The sequence below is a fragment of the Sarcophilus harrisii genome, chromosome 2 (genome assembly GCF_902635505.1).
Source record: "Sarcophilus harrisii chromosome 2, mSarHar1.11, whole genome shotgun sequence".
NCBI classification, from domain to species: Eukaryota; Metazoa; Chordata; class Mammalia; order Dasyuromorphia; family Dasyuridae; genus Sarcophilus; species Sarcophilus harrisii.
In genome coordinates, this window is record NC_045427.1 from 40,376,922 (window position 1) to 40,392,893 (window position 15,972).

Sequence of the window (15,972 nt, forward strand, 5' to 3'; positions counted from 1 at the left end):
GTTTGGTTGTACCTCACTGCTTTTGCTACAGTGCCAATGAATAAACTCCATGGCTCTGAGCAATGCCTTAACAAAGGAAGCTTAACACAAAATTTAAGCAAGATTGCAGAAAAGGGTTTACTGGAGGAAAAAAAACATTCCACAATTCTTGACACATATATTTTGAACATTTTAATCATAAAGATACAAAACCAAGGAGTATTTACATAGTTCTTTATAAACCATACAAATTTTGCATTAAGTCTAATTAACAATTTTAAGCAAAGTTCATAATTCATCACTTAAACGGGTCCCCTCCTCTCTCCCCTCTCCCAATGTCTTGCTACCTTTTTTCTTAGTTGGTTAGAATCCCATAAGTTATTTTTAGGTTACATTTTTAAAAGTCTATTCTGGCATTTTTACATTCCTAGATGTTAGTCCCAACATTCATAAAGTTGTTCAGGCATTTCTGTGCTTTAATACATTGAAACAGCTTTGTTTTCTCAGACTCCCATCTTGGCCAGGTCAGAATCCTGAAAAGATCTGCTTCTGAAATGAGAACCCATCAGTCTTCCCAATAAAATGACAAGTGTTGAACAGTTGGTACATCAAAACAGGAGCTTCAGGTAACAGTGGGGACAGTAATTGAGAGGGGAGGACATCTTCACTTGGTCGGTGGATGTCTCTTCAGTGCCGTAAATTCCTTTACCCTTTTTAAAGTGTTTGTCTGTTTTCAGGATGAATGGGCAGCAGGCAATCCAATAAGCCAGGCTCTCTCCTTGTCTGTTTCCATGCCAACATGTTGAAGGGAAGGTTCATTTTTTCTCTTGTCCTTGGGCAACGGGGAACTAGAGCTGACAACAATGACTCTTCTGTCTTTACCATCTCATAGAGAAGCAGGATCTATGTTCCAGAGAGCACCTGATTTTGGTCAAAGCTTCTCCTTCACTGAAGTGCACAGGGTCGTGAATTTATAACCGAAAGGTACCTTAGAGATCATCTGCCTAACCTTTTCCCCCACAAACACTTATACAGCTGAGTAAAATGAGGCACACAGAGATTAAGTGATTTGCCTAAGATCGCACCGGTAGAAGTAACTGAGTCTAGGTGTTTAACTCCCATCTGGGGCTCCTTCCATCCCACTCTGCTGCTGGTTTTTTTCTTCTTCCCTCTTCTGTCCCTATGCCTGTGCTCTCAAAACTATCCAAGATCTCACACTCTCCAGACTCTGCCTCCCTGCAAATTCCCACAGCACTCTGTCTGGGCTTCTCCTGGGCACTTACCATATTCTCCCTTGAATCATAGTTATTGGAATACTTGTCCTTTTCCCATTAGATCAAGTTCCTTGAAAGCAAGGCCTTGTTGAACCTTATCTTTGTACCCAGTACTTTGTGCTGAAAAGAAACTTAACTGTTTCATTAAACTAATTTGAGATCAGAACCTCTCATGGGAAGCCAAAGATGGGTGGTGGTCAAATCAGTGTTCAAGCTGTTAGGTATCAGCTGGAAAGAAAAAAAGCAGCCATTACAATACTAGTCTCTACAGCAACACCTTATGGATTAGTCACAGAAGGCAATGAAGTATTTTGTCTTCAATCCCAAATTACAGTGAGAAACAGAATAATGGGCAAAAGATGACATGAATAAAAGTGAGGTCAGACTAGCCGATAAAAGGCATTTAGCTGCTCATCGAACCAAGGATAGATAAGTACCATTCCTGTCCCCAAATCTCTTACATACAGGCATCTACTTCTAGTTAAAGATCTAAATGGCAAATGTATATGAAAAAATGAATGTCGAGAATTTGCATGTCTATCAAGAGATAGCCCTACAGTGATAAAGGATTTTCAATAGGGAAAAATGTGTAATATGTGACCTTCAGTCATCAAAAAATGGAACACTTTCCAAGATGTCAAAATGGTCTGTTGTCAGCTCTTCCTCATATTCGTGACTACTACAAAATGGTGGCAGTCTCTCCTTCCAAAGAGTGATAATGCAGTTTTCTGAAGCTCACAGTGAGGTCTATGTGGCTGGGCCCAGTCATTTTTAGAGGAGTTGCTTCTTAAGATAAGTGCTCTTTATAATTTTCCTCTTGGGTCATTATAGGGACTGTGGTAACCACTTGATTCTGAAACACAAAGATCTTGATTCTTTCAAATATCCAAACAAAGATTAGCAGAATACTGACATACTGAATCCAGGCAAACTTGATTGTCTCCCAGAAACCTGGATAATAGGTACCAACTGTTAAGGAACCATGCATCAATAACAGAACCCTAAGGCTTTGTTCCAACAGGAAATAGCCAAAATGTTTCAAATATCCTTATTAAAAGGGGTAAGGCAGGGAAGGCCAAGATATAAACATGGATGATTCTGGCCTGAAAAAGCTGCTGGGGGGGGGGGGAGGGGAGAGAAAGGAAATTGAGGTGTTTCCCCCCCCTTAAGGAAAAGTTGGTAGAAACCAAATTATTTTAGTGGGACTGTAAAAGCATGAAGCTCAACGGGATTCCATCATTTTGAGCATCTGCCTCCACTTAGCATAACTTAGGTATTTTTTTCCTTTCACTTATTATCAAAATAGTAAGTCAAGGCCACTGTTAACCTCTGTTATCTTATCTGGTAATCATCAAAGGATATGAAATGATCTCCATGGGATATCGAATGATAACATTAATTATAAATGGTGCTTCTGCAGCTCTTCCCACCAGCCAAATCGGGTTGGAATCAGTCAAGATTGTGGTTACTGCAATGAAACCAAGAAAAGACATCCCTTAAAATGGAATATTCCCCCACCAAAAGCTCAAATCCGTTCTCATAGAGGATTCGCTACATGTCTGTGTATGGTGCTTGCTGTGTCTGGAAGCTATGGTAACAGTTGAAACACCACTGGAAAAAACATTAGCCCTTCAGTAAGGCTCCATATGCTGAGCTAAACAAAAAGGAATGGTCCCACAATCCCATCCTCTCTATCAAAAATCTTGACGTCCTGCCATAGTGGAGAAATTTTACATTATTCTATTTGTGCTATTAATGTTAGAAGATCCTGAATGAGTATTTATGTTCCTTTTATCCATTTGTGAAATACAAAAAGTAGCTCCTAGTCCCTTCCTTTATTTTATATAAAATTTCCAGGAACATTCATAATGTTCCATGTTAACTGTACTTATAAAACCAAACTTAATTTTTTATTCCTACTCTTCAGCTCCAAATTTTCAGCTCTTCAATTAACTCCCTCTATTAATGGCACTCTTAATCTATTCTAGTTACTTGTGCTTGCCTGATCCCTCCTTCATCTTTATCTGCTATTTCCTCCCTTTCCCTTGGATCCAAGCAACCCTCAAATCCTGTTTATTCTACCTTTATAAAACATTTCATAGTCAGCCCCTCTTTTCCCTTCCTGTTGATATCACCCTAGTTCAGGATCTCATTACCTGACTTAGATTACTTCAATAGCCCCCAATCTCTCTCACAATTTCATTCAATACAGTTGATTAAGTGCCTACTATGTGAAAGGCACTACCATGTTAATCTTCCTCATAAACAATTCAGCATATATCACATACCCCTACCCTCCCATTCTTCCTCATTGCCTAACAGGTCAGATTCTATACCCCAGGATCCAAAGCTCTTTGTGAGCAGGCTGCAGCTAACCCTTCCAGCCTCTATTACACAATTCCCTCCTATATACTATCCCTGCCAAATTAGATTTTCACCTCCCTCTAATTACAGCCCCTAACTTTCCTTCTGCCTGCTATTCCCTGTGCTTATAGCCACATCCCCCATTGCTTTTTCCTATGGAAATCTTATCCATTCTTCAAAAGAAAACTCACCAATTCCTTCTGGAAGCCTTTTGTAATTAACTCCTAAAATGCTCTATCCATCTTTTGCACTCCTGTCAGTCAGTAAGTCAAGTAGCATTTATTAAGCACTTACTATGTGTGTAAACTACTGGGAATACAAAGAAAGGCAAACTCTTACAAGTTGCATATGGCGCTGTGGAAGGTAACCTTATGGGACCCTTTGCCTCCAGTCCTTCACAAGCCAACCCTTTCCTGGCTTTCTCATTGTTTTTCATCCTTCACTCCTCTCCATGTACTCTAGAGTTCAGCTCCACTGACCTGCTGCTGCTTTTTATATCCTAGCCTTCAAATCCCCATAATGAGCATTTGCACAGGCCAATCCTCCTGCTGCAGTGCTCTTCCCTCCTGACCTGGGCCTCCATTTCCCTAGCTTTGTTCAAGGCTCAGCTCAAATTCCATCTTCTTTTCAGATTAACTTTCACTTTCTGTTTACACTATATGTGTATATGTGTATGTGTAAGTATGTATGCACATACAGATATATGTGTATCCACATAGATATATAACTATGGATATAAATATAACTCTTTATGTGTATATAATGTGTGTATACATACACACACACAGAGTTATTTACATGTTGCCTCCACTACAATGTTAAGTTCCTTGAGGGCAGGACCTGGAGTGTTTTTTGCTTTTTTTGCCTTTCTTTGTACCCCTAGAGCTCAGCACAGTAATAAATACTAATTAACTGACAGATTAAAGTTCTGTTGAGCAGGGAACATGTCTTATTCATTTTCAGTCATTATCTATAGGTAATGCAGTGCTTCAAACATAGCAGGTGTCAAATAAGTTTTTGGTAAATGAATAAAAACCCTTACAGTTAATAATCAAATAAATGCAGGGAATTATTATCATTAACCCAAGCGAGCCTTGAATCTTGGAGCTGTGGTGACAGCTTTGAGATCAAGATAGGAAGAAAGGAAAGGATAACCAGGACCCATTCGCAGCCTCTAGGGCGGCCCTCTCCAGCTGCCCCACTGTGGCCACTCCCAGAATCCTCACTGCCTTTTTCTTCTTGAGCTATAAGGACCCTCTCTAAAGGGTGCCACCCCTTACCAAAACCCTGGAATGAGACTCATAACTCACCATTCCTTTCATAGTATGCAGCAGCAATACTCTTCAAGTTATAGTCACTTGCAAAAATGCTCGTCCCATTGATCACAGACACCTGTGATACAACAGGTGATGTAAATGTGGGCACCAGTCTTCATCCCCAACCTTTTCCCCCTTTCCCTTCTCCCTCTTTAGGCTGTGAGTGATCGAGAGTGACCCCGTCAATGTGAAACAATGATGTCTAAGTACGGGGCTTGCCATTTGTGGTGGGCAGAGGACTTTTTTCTTCTTCCTTCTTATTGCACATGCTAAAAATAAAATCTATCTAGATAGCAAAACTCCCCAGCTTTGAGGGGTTTTTGATTTTGAAAGAAACGTGGAGCCCTTGAACTGAAGGGACTAGGTATCACATGACCAAAATGCTCTTTCCAAATCCATGGTCACACACCCTCCTTTGGAAAGCTCCCAGTGATGGAGATTCCCCAACTTCTTTCATGGCCCGTTGGACAGCTGAATTACACTGACCATCAAGAAGTTTTTCCTTATGTTGAAGTGAACTCTCACTACCATTTAGATCCCTTTCCTTTCAGTCTCTCCTTTGCTGAGACAAGAAAAAAATTGATTAGCTGTTGCCTCTCATGGGGTCACAGATTTTTAGCTGCAAGGGGTCCAATTCCCTCCTTTTGCAGATAGAGAAACTGAGGCCCAGAGAGGTCAACTTGTCCAAACTAGCTCCATGTGGTAGGATAGAAGCTCAAAGTTTCTGATGGTCTGCCTCACTTCCTGCAATGTCTCTCTAAACAAAATCAATCCCTTTACTTTCCCTAATGAATTTATTTCCCAGATTCTTGATCATATTTCTGGATCTTCTCTGAATGATTCCCAATTTCTTCATATCACTTTTAAAATGAAAAGATCAAAACTCACTAATAATTAAACATAGAATTTTTGAGAGAGCAAGAACATCATTTTAAAGATTAAGAATGTGTGGTCCACAGAGCTGCTAGCTGGGCCTGGAACAGCTCTGCAAGGTTTCTCTCTCCCTGTGGGGGGGCTCAGCCTGGAAACAGGTGAGATGGGGAGCCTGTTTCCAGGCTGAGCCCTCCCCCCCACTACCTATAACATCTCATAGCCAAATACTCTGTAGCCCCCATGAATATACAAAGGGTAGAGGGAAGGAAACTGAGGCAACCAAGAGAGTTTATTGCTTAGAATACCCTTGGGGGTATTTGCTTTGTTGTATTTTCAAACTGGAAAATTCAATTCTATTAAAAACAAATGAAAATTAAAACCAAACCAAACCACCTGGAGCCCAGATGGAAGCTATCCCTTCCTTGTCCAGGGTTACACAACCAGTCGAGAACAGAATAAGAGTAGAATGCTGGTCTCTTGATTCCCAGGCCAGAGCTCTACCCATAGCACTACACTGCCTTCCACAGGCATATAACATCAAATGGCAAAGGGTACTCTTGTTTCCCTGTCATTTCAAGGTGGAGGTGACCTGCTGACATAAGAGTCTGTACCAAGTGAGCTTTTTAAAATAATGATTCTATGCTCTTTACTCCTATTCTGGTTGTGCTCCACAATAACCTCATTTCTCCATCTCCAGGGTCACACTGCCAGGCCTGAGGTGCCTAGACAGACTCCTGACTGTCACTGGCTGGAATTTCTCTTTAACATTATCATGGAATGCTCCCAGTTTTTAAAATATCCACCAAGCACTGTCTTCCCCAGTTAAATCTGGGTTTCTAAAAGGTAGATCTCATTCTGGTTACCTGTTGATAGCTTTTTAATAAATGCATAGGTGTCCCACTCCATCACCCACCCCGCCCTGTCTAGTCATATTGTGTAAAGCAATTGTTGGGGAGAATTCTAGACTGCTTCATGTCACTGAAAGGACAATATTTGCAACATGCATTTTCTGCCACTTTAAAGCAATTTATAAACAGTAACTACAAAGGCAGCAGAACTCAAAAAGAAAGAGAAAAAGCTTACATTGTATCTGGTATCTACCCCGCGATATTTCAAAGGCTGCTTCTGTTGCAGCTTCAGGTCTCCATTCACATGCAGTTGGGCACCTGGGACAGGGAAGGATGACTGGACAAAGGCCATGCTCTGCATCACAAATCTTGACATCCTCTGAAAGAATGATTTACGAGAGAACTCAACTGAGGCCGAATCTTCAGGGCCTTGGCCAGTGAATGCTCTGAGGTCAGGACTCTGAGCTCAGATGATCTATAGAACCAAATGGGACATGTTCAAGCCATCAAAGCCCACACTAGGCCAGAAAATAGGCTCCGAGCAGCCCAAGTCTTAGAACCTTCGAACAAGGAGCCAGAGAGGTGTCCTGTTCCCTCGGACCCTGTGTCCCACAGACATTCTTTTTCTCTGCTCTATGGATAAAGTGGGAAATGCAACAGAAATGGGGTTCCCTAAGGCCTTCCTTCTCTCCTGCCTCCCTGTCTCCCAAAGCAAAGGCATCACAAGATAATCACTTACAGTCAGCTGGTAAGAAAACGTCAGAATAAGCTGGACTCCCAGGACATGTTCAGTAGGCTTCAGGGGAAGCTCTAATCTGAAATGTAACATGTCCATTTTCCCGTCTTGGTTCTTGTCTTCTTCTCTGGCCTGGAAGACATTACAATCCATTTAAGAGAAATCACAAATATATGTACACAAATATGTCCAAATTCTACTTTTGCTCCTCTAGTCACCATCTCTATCCCACAGTGTCCCATAAGAAAACAGAATCAAATTGTATTTTTTCCTATATCGAAATACAAAAAAATAGATAATATCTATTGGCCACACCATCCACTGAAATCCACTGACATGCTACCTTCTAGGTACCAAGACCTAGCAAAGGTCAAAAGATCTTTAAAAAGAGATATATACTGATATATAAAAATGAAATATAGATTTCTGAAGTGGCCTCCAGAGAGATGTCAGTGCTACCAAAAAAGGGAATGTTTAAAGGTGTTTAAGTTATATCCCAAGTCCTTTGCAGACAGAGATTTGATTTGTATAGAGCACAGCTTACATCACTAGCAGATAAACATCAAATAAATCAAGATAATCATGCTATTTCTGTGTGTTGTATAAATGTAACTCCTCCTATGTATGACCAAACATTAAGCTGGACTCAAACCTTTACCTGGGGTGTTCACTGTCTCTTTAATTTAATATTATTATTTAAAAAAAAAGTTTCACATCAGAGAATGGAAAATTGACTAAAGCTTCAGTTCCAATTGGTTCAAATCAAAGTGATCCCTTTACTCCTTTATTAAGCATAATCAAGTCAGTCAGTTTCCGAGACTGTCTACTTAGCATTTTTTAAAACAGTCACAATAACCTTTTGGGAAATTCCCAGAATACAGAGAATGATGAGAAGCTACAACTCATCTGCCTTTTACCTTTTGGGAAATTCCCAGAATACAGAGAATGATGAGAAGCTACAACTCATTGTTAGTACTTCAACCTCCATAGGAAACTTAAGTTTCCCAGACTTATCTTTGGGATACTTTCAGCATCTCAAAACACTTCCTTATTACTTCCTAGATCCTGCCCCACCCTCTCCATCTTTCAGAGCTATAAAATCTGTTTTCCCAAACCAAATGGTTCATTCGATATGGAGATGAATAACTACTAATAAAACCAAAATTAATTATAGGTGAGAAGTAGATTAAGATTAACTTTGGTCTTCTATAGTTCTATGTATGTTTTGAAACAGCAATGTCAAAATTCATTTTTACATTATATCTCTTTTCATAAAGAGCTAAATGTTTTCTACTCATCTTCATCTTTGCCTGTATTTATTCCTCACTCACTCATCACAGATCCTTCAACTCCAAATCCCTGCTCTTTCCACTTTCCCACACTGCCTCCCACTGATGAGACTGAGGTCTAACACCAAACGATGAGACTCAGGAGAGCAATTGGCACCAAACGAGGAAGCTGATGTAGGTACCAAATGGTGTGGGTTGGTCATGTGAGGAATTCATAATGGCCCTTCTTTTTGACAAAGGTTAGTTTATTTACCAGAAGAGGTTGCAGTTGCAGACAAAGTGAAGAGATATAATAGACACACAAGGAATTTATTTCCATGGTAAATATGGAATTGATTTCGGAGAGCATGTAGTTGGCAAGGAAAGGAGTTTTAACAATTAACAATGGAAAAAACAAGTTCCTTAGTGGAACTCACAATCAACCAGGAGAAAGGGAATACTCCATGAGGTGGAAGTATGTTATTAACTGGCAGGCTAATTGCATAGAGGAGTTGACTGCCTAATAGAGTGAGTTAACTATAATACAGCATAAAGCATGGGGGAGGGTTGAGAAGGCACCATGAGGCAGAACACTGTCCTGGGCTAACCCAAAAGGGATTTAGCAAAGAAGGCGTGGAGCACTGGCAGATTTATAGGGAAATTTAACTTCAGGGGTTTGACATCATAAATTGGCTTTCTTTTGAATACAGTAAGGGGAGGTAACCCAATACCTCCACAGGGGTTGGGCATGTAAGGTTGAGCTTGATCCCCAGTACACCCTTCCCCTGTTGGCCTCAGGGAGGAATCTTATCAGGACTTCTGGCTTTCTTTGCCACTCTCACCTAATGATCCAAGACCTCATCACCACTAGTCTCCAGTGGATTCTTTTGTTCATCACTCATTCCTTTTTAGTCTATAGGTTCTACCAGTTCCATATTCCAATAACACCCTCTTTGTTGGAAAAAAAAAAAAACAAAACCATGATACAAAAATTCTAGGAGAAAATTTAAGTGAAATAATTCAATATCTACAAAATAGAAAATATTTAATAAAATAGGGGATAATCTAGACAAATAGTTATCTCAAAAAAAAGTCAAGAAAGCAATAAATAAATTTCCAAAAGAAAAATTTCCAACAGTAGAAACCAAATCTATTCATAAATGAGTTCCATCAAACATTTAAGGAATGATTAATGTCTGTGTTAAATATATTGTTCTCCAAAATAGAGAAAGAAACTGTTCTTCGAAACTACTTTTATTTGGAAGTATGGTTCCAATGCCTAAACCAGAGAGAGATAAACCAGAGAAGAGAGAGGGTACTAATATCATTAATATTGATATGAAAATATAAAAAATACATACATACACATAAATTTCTGTATAGTGGTATATAAAAAATTTATTTGTTATGATCAAGCTGGAATAATATTAGGGATACTCAGGGCTAGGTTTAACATGAAGAACACAAATGATATAATTAATCACATAAGTAACAAAAGATATATATTGTATCAAAAATACACACAAAAAATATGCAGTGGATAGTCTTTTCTGAATATGGATTTGATGAGATCCTGAATGGTAAGTACGGTGGGCAGAGAGAAACTGAAGTATGACAAAAATTATTTCCTATAGCAGGCAGGAAGGTTTTGATGGATTATAAATTCAGTTCTGTGGTTCTACCCTCTGTAGAGGTAATCTAGTAAGACATCCAAGTTACATTAAGTCCCTGAGGCTAAAATTTGCCTATAAATCTACCTACAGCCCTTGACATTTTCAATGCCCTTCTTTGGGTCAGTCCACCACAGCACTATGCCTCAGAGTGTCTTTCCCCTTACCCCTACCCCATGCCTTTCCCCTTATTCCTAACTCCACTATGCTTCTCAATCCTCCTCCTCCTTATAGCTAACTAACTCTTTTAGGATCTAAGTCTCTTTCAGGATTTAGCCTGCTAACTAAGGGCATGCCTCAACCTCATGGGCTGTTTCTTTTCTTCAGATCAAGTTCTATCAGGGAACTTGACCTTTCCATAAAACCCCTTTCTATGGTCTCCCAAACCTATTTCATATTTAGTATTCCTGATGTCTACTGTATCTTTTGTCTGTAACCTCTTCTCCTAAATAAATCTACCTTTTGCCAAAGAGAATAGCCATTGTGAATTCCTCACAGGGTTGAAGCCTAATATTTGGTGCTTCTCCTAAAGCACATCATCTGATACCTACTATGAGCCACATCAGTATTTATCTCAAACCAAGGGCTAGTATTTATCTGTACTGTAGAAAGACTAGAATATTCCCAAATAATATCAGGATTAAATTAACAAGGATGCTCTCTGTCTCCATTATGATTTGACAACGTACTAGAAATGTACACTATAGCAATATGACAGAACAAATAAATTATGTGACTAAGCATTAGACAAAAAAAGGGGGGGAAGGGTTAGAGGCAAAAAATTATTATTTGCAGATAACTGGTTGGTTTACTTAGGAAACCTTAGAGAATAAACAAAGAAACTAATGAAGACTATTGAAATCTAGAGGATCAGGATTCAAACGCATGTGAACTTAATGTTCTTGGATCCAGGTTTCCATATCTGCAAGAGAGGGATAAAAGCGCCATCTCACAGAGTTGGTGTGAGAACCAAATGCAAAACCTTAAAGTACTATATTAGTGTCAGCTGTTATACTATCCATATCTTGACAGAGACAAGCTCCAGAGGTACAGAATGAAACACACATTTTCAGAATAGGTCAATGTGTTGATGTGTTTGGCTTGACCATACAATTGGTATATACTTACCAGGGAATTTTCTAAACCATTGAAACCATAGTCCAACCTCTATCCCAAAGCTAAATCAAAGTGCAACAAGATGCTCTCTAAAATCAAATTTAATAGAATATAAAACAGAATTTACATATGGGAACAAAAAGTTAAGAATTTTAAGAGACATAATAAAACAAATTATGAATATCTGGAGCATTACACTATCTTAAAGATGATGATAAAGCATTAATTCTCAAAACCACCAGATACCGGTTATCTAGGAAGCTTTTCTTAATTGCCTCAATTCCTAGTACCCTTTCCCAAATATTTCGTATTTAACAAATGTCTTTATTCTTTTCATACTAATTCTACATATACTTATGTATATATTTATGTTCCCAGCAATTCAGTGGTTGCTCAAAGACACTCTAAACTCAGTTCCATCTCACAAAATCCTAACCCTTCAATGCTCAACACAAATACCACTTTCTACATCCTAAATTTCTTAACTACACACACTCCCTACCTCTCAAACTACTTTGTTTTTTCTCTCACCTGTCTCAATAGAGTGAGTTTTCTAATACTCAGGACTTTCCTATGTCAAGCCCTTATATTTATATATGTCTTTATTGTCATCCCCACTAAAATATAAGCTCCATGAGAGTTGGGATTATTTCATGTATGATTCCCTGTGCCTAGCAGAGTTTCTGGCATACAGTAGATACTTAGTAAATGCTTGAGTTGATTAAATGACTGTCACCTGAATACATTAAGTAAATGAAGTAATTTCAGTAAATGAAAAGAATTCAGGTCAAGTCCAATAAACATTTGTGGAAAAGAGAGAGCTGAAATGTTCTTCCTTTCTGTCAAAAAATGGTCAACTACAAGACTGGAAAAATCACATTTTTTTTTTGTCTGTGGCAATTATGAAATTAGATGGTTTGCTTAAATGATTTTCTTTTCATGGGAAGGTATTATTATGAGAGGTTATTTACTGGGAAATGATTAATATGTCAAAACAAAATGTCAATAACAAATTCTGCTTTAGAAAGTGTATAGATGCCACCTACCATCATCATTGACACCCGAACATTATCTCCATGCAGTTGATTAAAAGTGGGAAATGTGCTCCAGGTTAGGTATTCTCCAGACAAGGAGCTCAAGAAAGCCACAAGCAGCACCTCATGTTGGAAGCGGACAGTTGGCTGCTCTTCATAGGTACTGCGCTTCAACCAAAAACCTAGACAGAATATAGAAGTCATAACCAAGTCATGGAGAGGGAAGTTCCTAGCCCAAGGCCTACTTTTAACACCAACAAGCAAAGAGAGGGGACCAAGGAAGCTATCATGGCCAAAGAAAGAGGCACAAGACACAGGGCGATGTGAAGAGACACCACTGAGAACAGGAACAGGGAGAAGAAATGGGCAATGAGGGAAAGCCAAGAGTAAGGGTAGTGGTCCTTGCTTGGGGACCCAAAATTGGAAGATGAGAAGGGCAGTTTCCAAATCCATTGGGAATTCAGAATTAGCACAGGCATCTCAAGGATGGAGATAAAGAAATGAATGGAAGAGGTCATGCATGGAGGGAGCACCTGGTACATAGTGGGCTTTTAATAAATGTTTATTGTTTGACTGTAAAGGAGTCTAAGTCTGGACTATAATATGTCTGTCTGTATTAATATGCTTTTTCTTTCTCACTTTCTAATTGTAAATGTGCTCTTGGTACATACACTACACATATATCCATATACACACATATACAAATAAAACTATAAATATGCTCTCTCTATATATATGTATATATTGTATGTAACACATGGATGTTATATATACTATGACATAAAATATATTATGTAAAATATATTAAATTACAATTGTTATATAGTATACATAAATGTAATTACAACAAAATACCCATAATTGTAAATATTCTTTATCTACATTAGAAAGAATATTTATATGTATACATACATGCGATATAGATGCTTGTGCATGTATGTGAGTGCACACCTATACACACGTGTCAAAATTAGTCCAAAATAAAGATATAACCATATATTTGCATGTTTGTTCATAACTCTGAGGACAAGGGCTATCTTTTATCCCTTTTTATATTCCTAGAATTTAGCACAGTGCCTGGCACATAGTAGGTACTTTAAAATGTTTGACTTTAATATTTATTGACTGATATACATCCTGTGTACACACACAGTGTGTGCATGGGTATAAAAAATTCTGGGAAATGGGAAGTAGAAGAGGTTGGGTAGGGAAAGAATAAATGTGTCATTTTGCAAAGGGATCCAGCTGGAGCAGAGCCAAAAGTCTGTGGGTGGTCACGTTAGGAGGACAAGGTCTAGGGATGCATGCTAGGGTTCTGGGGGCACTGATGTATCCCCCGAAGTATGGGATAGAGAGAGCAGTGTGGATGGGGTTTGGAGTGCTAGAACAAGAGGGTAGGTGTCTGGGCGACCTGGGTCTGGAGGGGCCACCACATGGGAGGCATCTGAAAGGCCTGGGTTTGGGTCTGGGAGGCCTGGATTTGGGAGGGCCAAAGCATGATGGAAGGTGTCTGGGTAGCCTGGGTCTGGGGAGGGGGCACCACATGGGGGGGGGTGTCTGAGAGGCCTGGGGTCTGGGGGGCACACATGGGGGGCGTCCAAGTCCTGGGTCTGGGGGGGACCACATGGGGGGCATCTGAGAGTCCTGGGTCTGGGGGGCCCGCATGGGGGGCGTCTGCGAGTCCTGGGTCTGGGGAGGGGGCACCACATGGGGGCGTCTGGCCGGCCGGGATCTGGGGGGAACACATAGGGGGCGTCTGAGAGTCCTGGGTCTGGGGAGGGGGCACCATATGGGGGCATCTGAGAGTCCTGGGTCTGGGGAGGGGGCACCACATGGGGGGCGTCTGAGGCCTCGGGTCTGGGGCGCACCACGTGAGGGCGTCTGAGAGTCCTGGGTCTGGGGACCACATGGGGGACGTCTGAGAGTCCTGGGTCTGGGGAGGGGGCACCATATGGGGGCATCTGAGAGTCCTGGTTCTGGGGGACCACATGGGGGCGTCTGAGAGTCCTGGGTCGGACCACATGGGGGCGTCCAAGTCCTGGGTCTGGGGGGACCCACATGGGGGCGTCTGAGAGTCTTGGGTCTGGGGGACCACATGGGGGCGCCTGAGAGTCCTGGGTCTGAGGAGGGGGCACCCAATGGGGGCGTCTGAGAGTCCTGGGTCTGGGGGCCCACATGGGGGCGTCTGCGAGTCCTGGGTCTGGGGAGGGGCATCTGCATGGGGGCGTCTGAGAGTCCTGGGTCCACCACATGGGGGGCGTCCAAGTCCTGAGTCTGGGGGGACCACATGGGGGGCGTCTGAGAGTCTTGGGTCTGGGGGGCCCACATGGGGGGCGTCTGAGAGTCCTGGGTCTGGGGAGGGGGCACCATATGGGGGCGTCTGAGAGTCCTGGGTCTGGGGGGACCACATGGGGGGCGTCTGAGAGTCCTGGGTCTGGGGAGGGGGCACCACATGGGAGCGTCTGGCCGGCCGGGATCTGGGGAGGGCTGCGGGGCACTCCTGGGGCAGGAGCGGGCCTGGGATGGGGCCGCCGCCCCGGGGAGGGCTCGGCAGGGCGGGGCTCACCGTGACTCCGGAAGGCCACGAGCAGCGGTGGGATGTAGGTGAGAGCGGTGACCAGCACCAGGAACAGGGCGGCCTTGGAGCAGAGCCCCGCGCGGTAGCTGCGCTCCGCCGGGTGCGAGAACAGCTGGTAGAGGGCCATGGCCGCGGCCACCGCGCTCCCAGGGACCGGCCTCTGCTGGAGGCCTGTGCTGCACGAGTCTCCGCCGCCGACGGGATTTGGCTTCTCTCGGTTGCCATAGCCTTGGTCTCCACGGGAACCGCGCCACCTTGGGAAACGAACCAATAGCCAGGCCGAGTCTGCCTCAGCCAATCATATGGCGCGTGAGAGGGGGCGGGTACGGGGGCGGGACGAGCGGCTGTTGCTGACTCCTGTGGTTTCCTGAGATAGCTTGTTGTCCTTTGCTGGGGACGCCTGTTTGACACTGTGTGAATGGAACCGCCTTGTTTTTATTTCCGGATAAACCGCAAAGTGATTATGTTTTTGTCAGTCCCCCACCCCCCACCCTGTGAGGCAACATCTAGAGCTTTTGAGAGGAAATGAAATTCACGAATGTTTCCAACTCTGTATCATCAAACAAAGACTTTATAAAGTATTTTAGAAACTAAGTATCGCGAACATCCTTCCCACGTACGCGCGGTTTTCTGTCTTTAAATCACTGAGTATGCGATTCTCTGTGAGGAGCCAATAAATACTAAGTGCCTACTACGTGCCAGCCACTGTTCTAAGGCTTCACTGGAGACACACAGGAGGCAAAATTCATTCCCTCACAGCAAGGAGCAAACAACACGAAAAAGCAGTTTCAGCAAAATGTCCATAGCAGACTATTTGTAATAGCACAAAGTATGACATAAGTTTTACACCCGAGGTTCAAAAGTGGAATTATCTGCTTGGAAAACAATCCCTCCATGTTGTTTTCAGTATGAATTC

General features: G+C 41.9%; 1 protein-coding gene across 1 annotated transcript; it reads right to left on the reverse strand.

Annotated features, from left to right (window-relative positions):
- Positions 1–128: 128 nt before the first annotated feature.
- TMEM231 (transmembrane protein 231) lies at positions 129–15,258 on the reverse strand. The gene is made up of 7 exons (XM_031950002.1): positions 15,045–15,258; positions 12,491–12,660; positions 7,394–7,522; positions 6,890–7,033; positions 4,928–5,009; positions 2,616–2,721; positions 129–2,215 (listed from the first exon to the last, which is right to left on the reverse strand). The coding sequence occupies exons 1-7, from the start codon at positions 15,181–15,183 to the stop codon at positions 2,041–2,043; spliced, it is 945 nt and encodes a 314-aa protein (XP_031805862.1). The 5' UTR covers positions 15,184–15,258; the 3' UTR covers positions 129–2,040.
- Between the last annotated feature and the right edge of the window lie 714 nt (positions 15,259–15,972).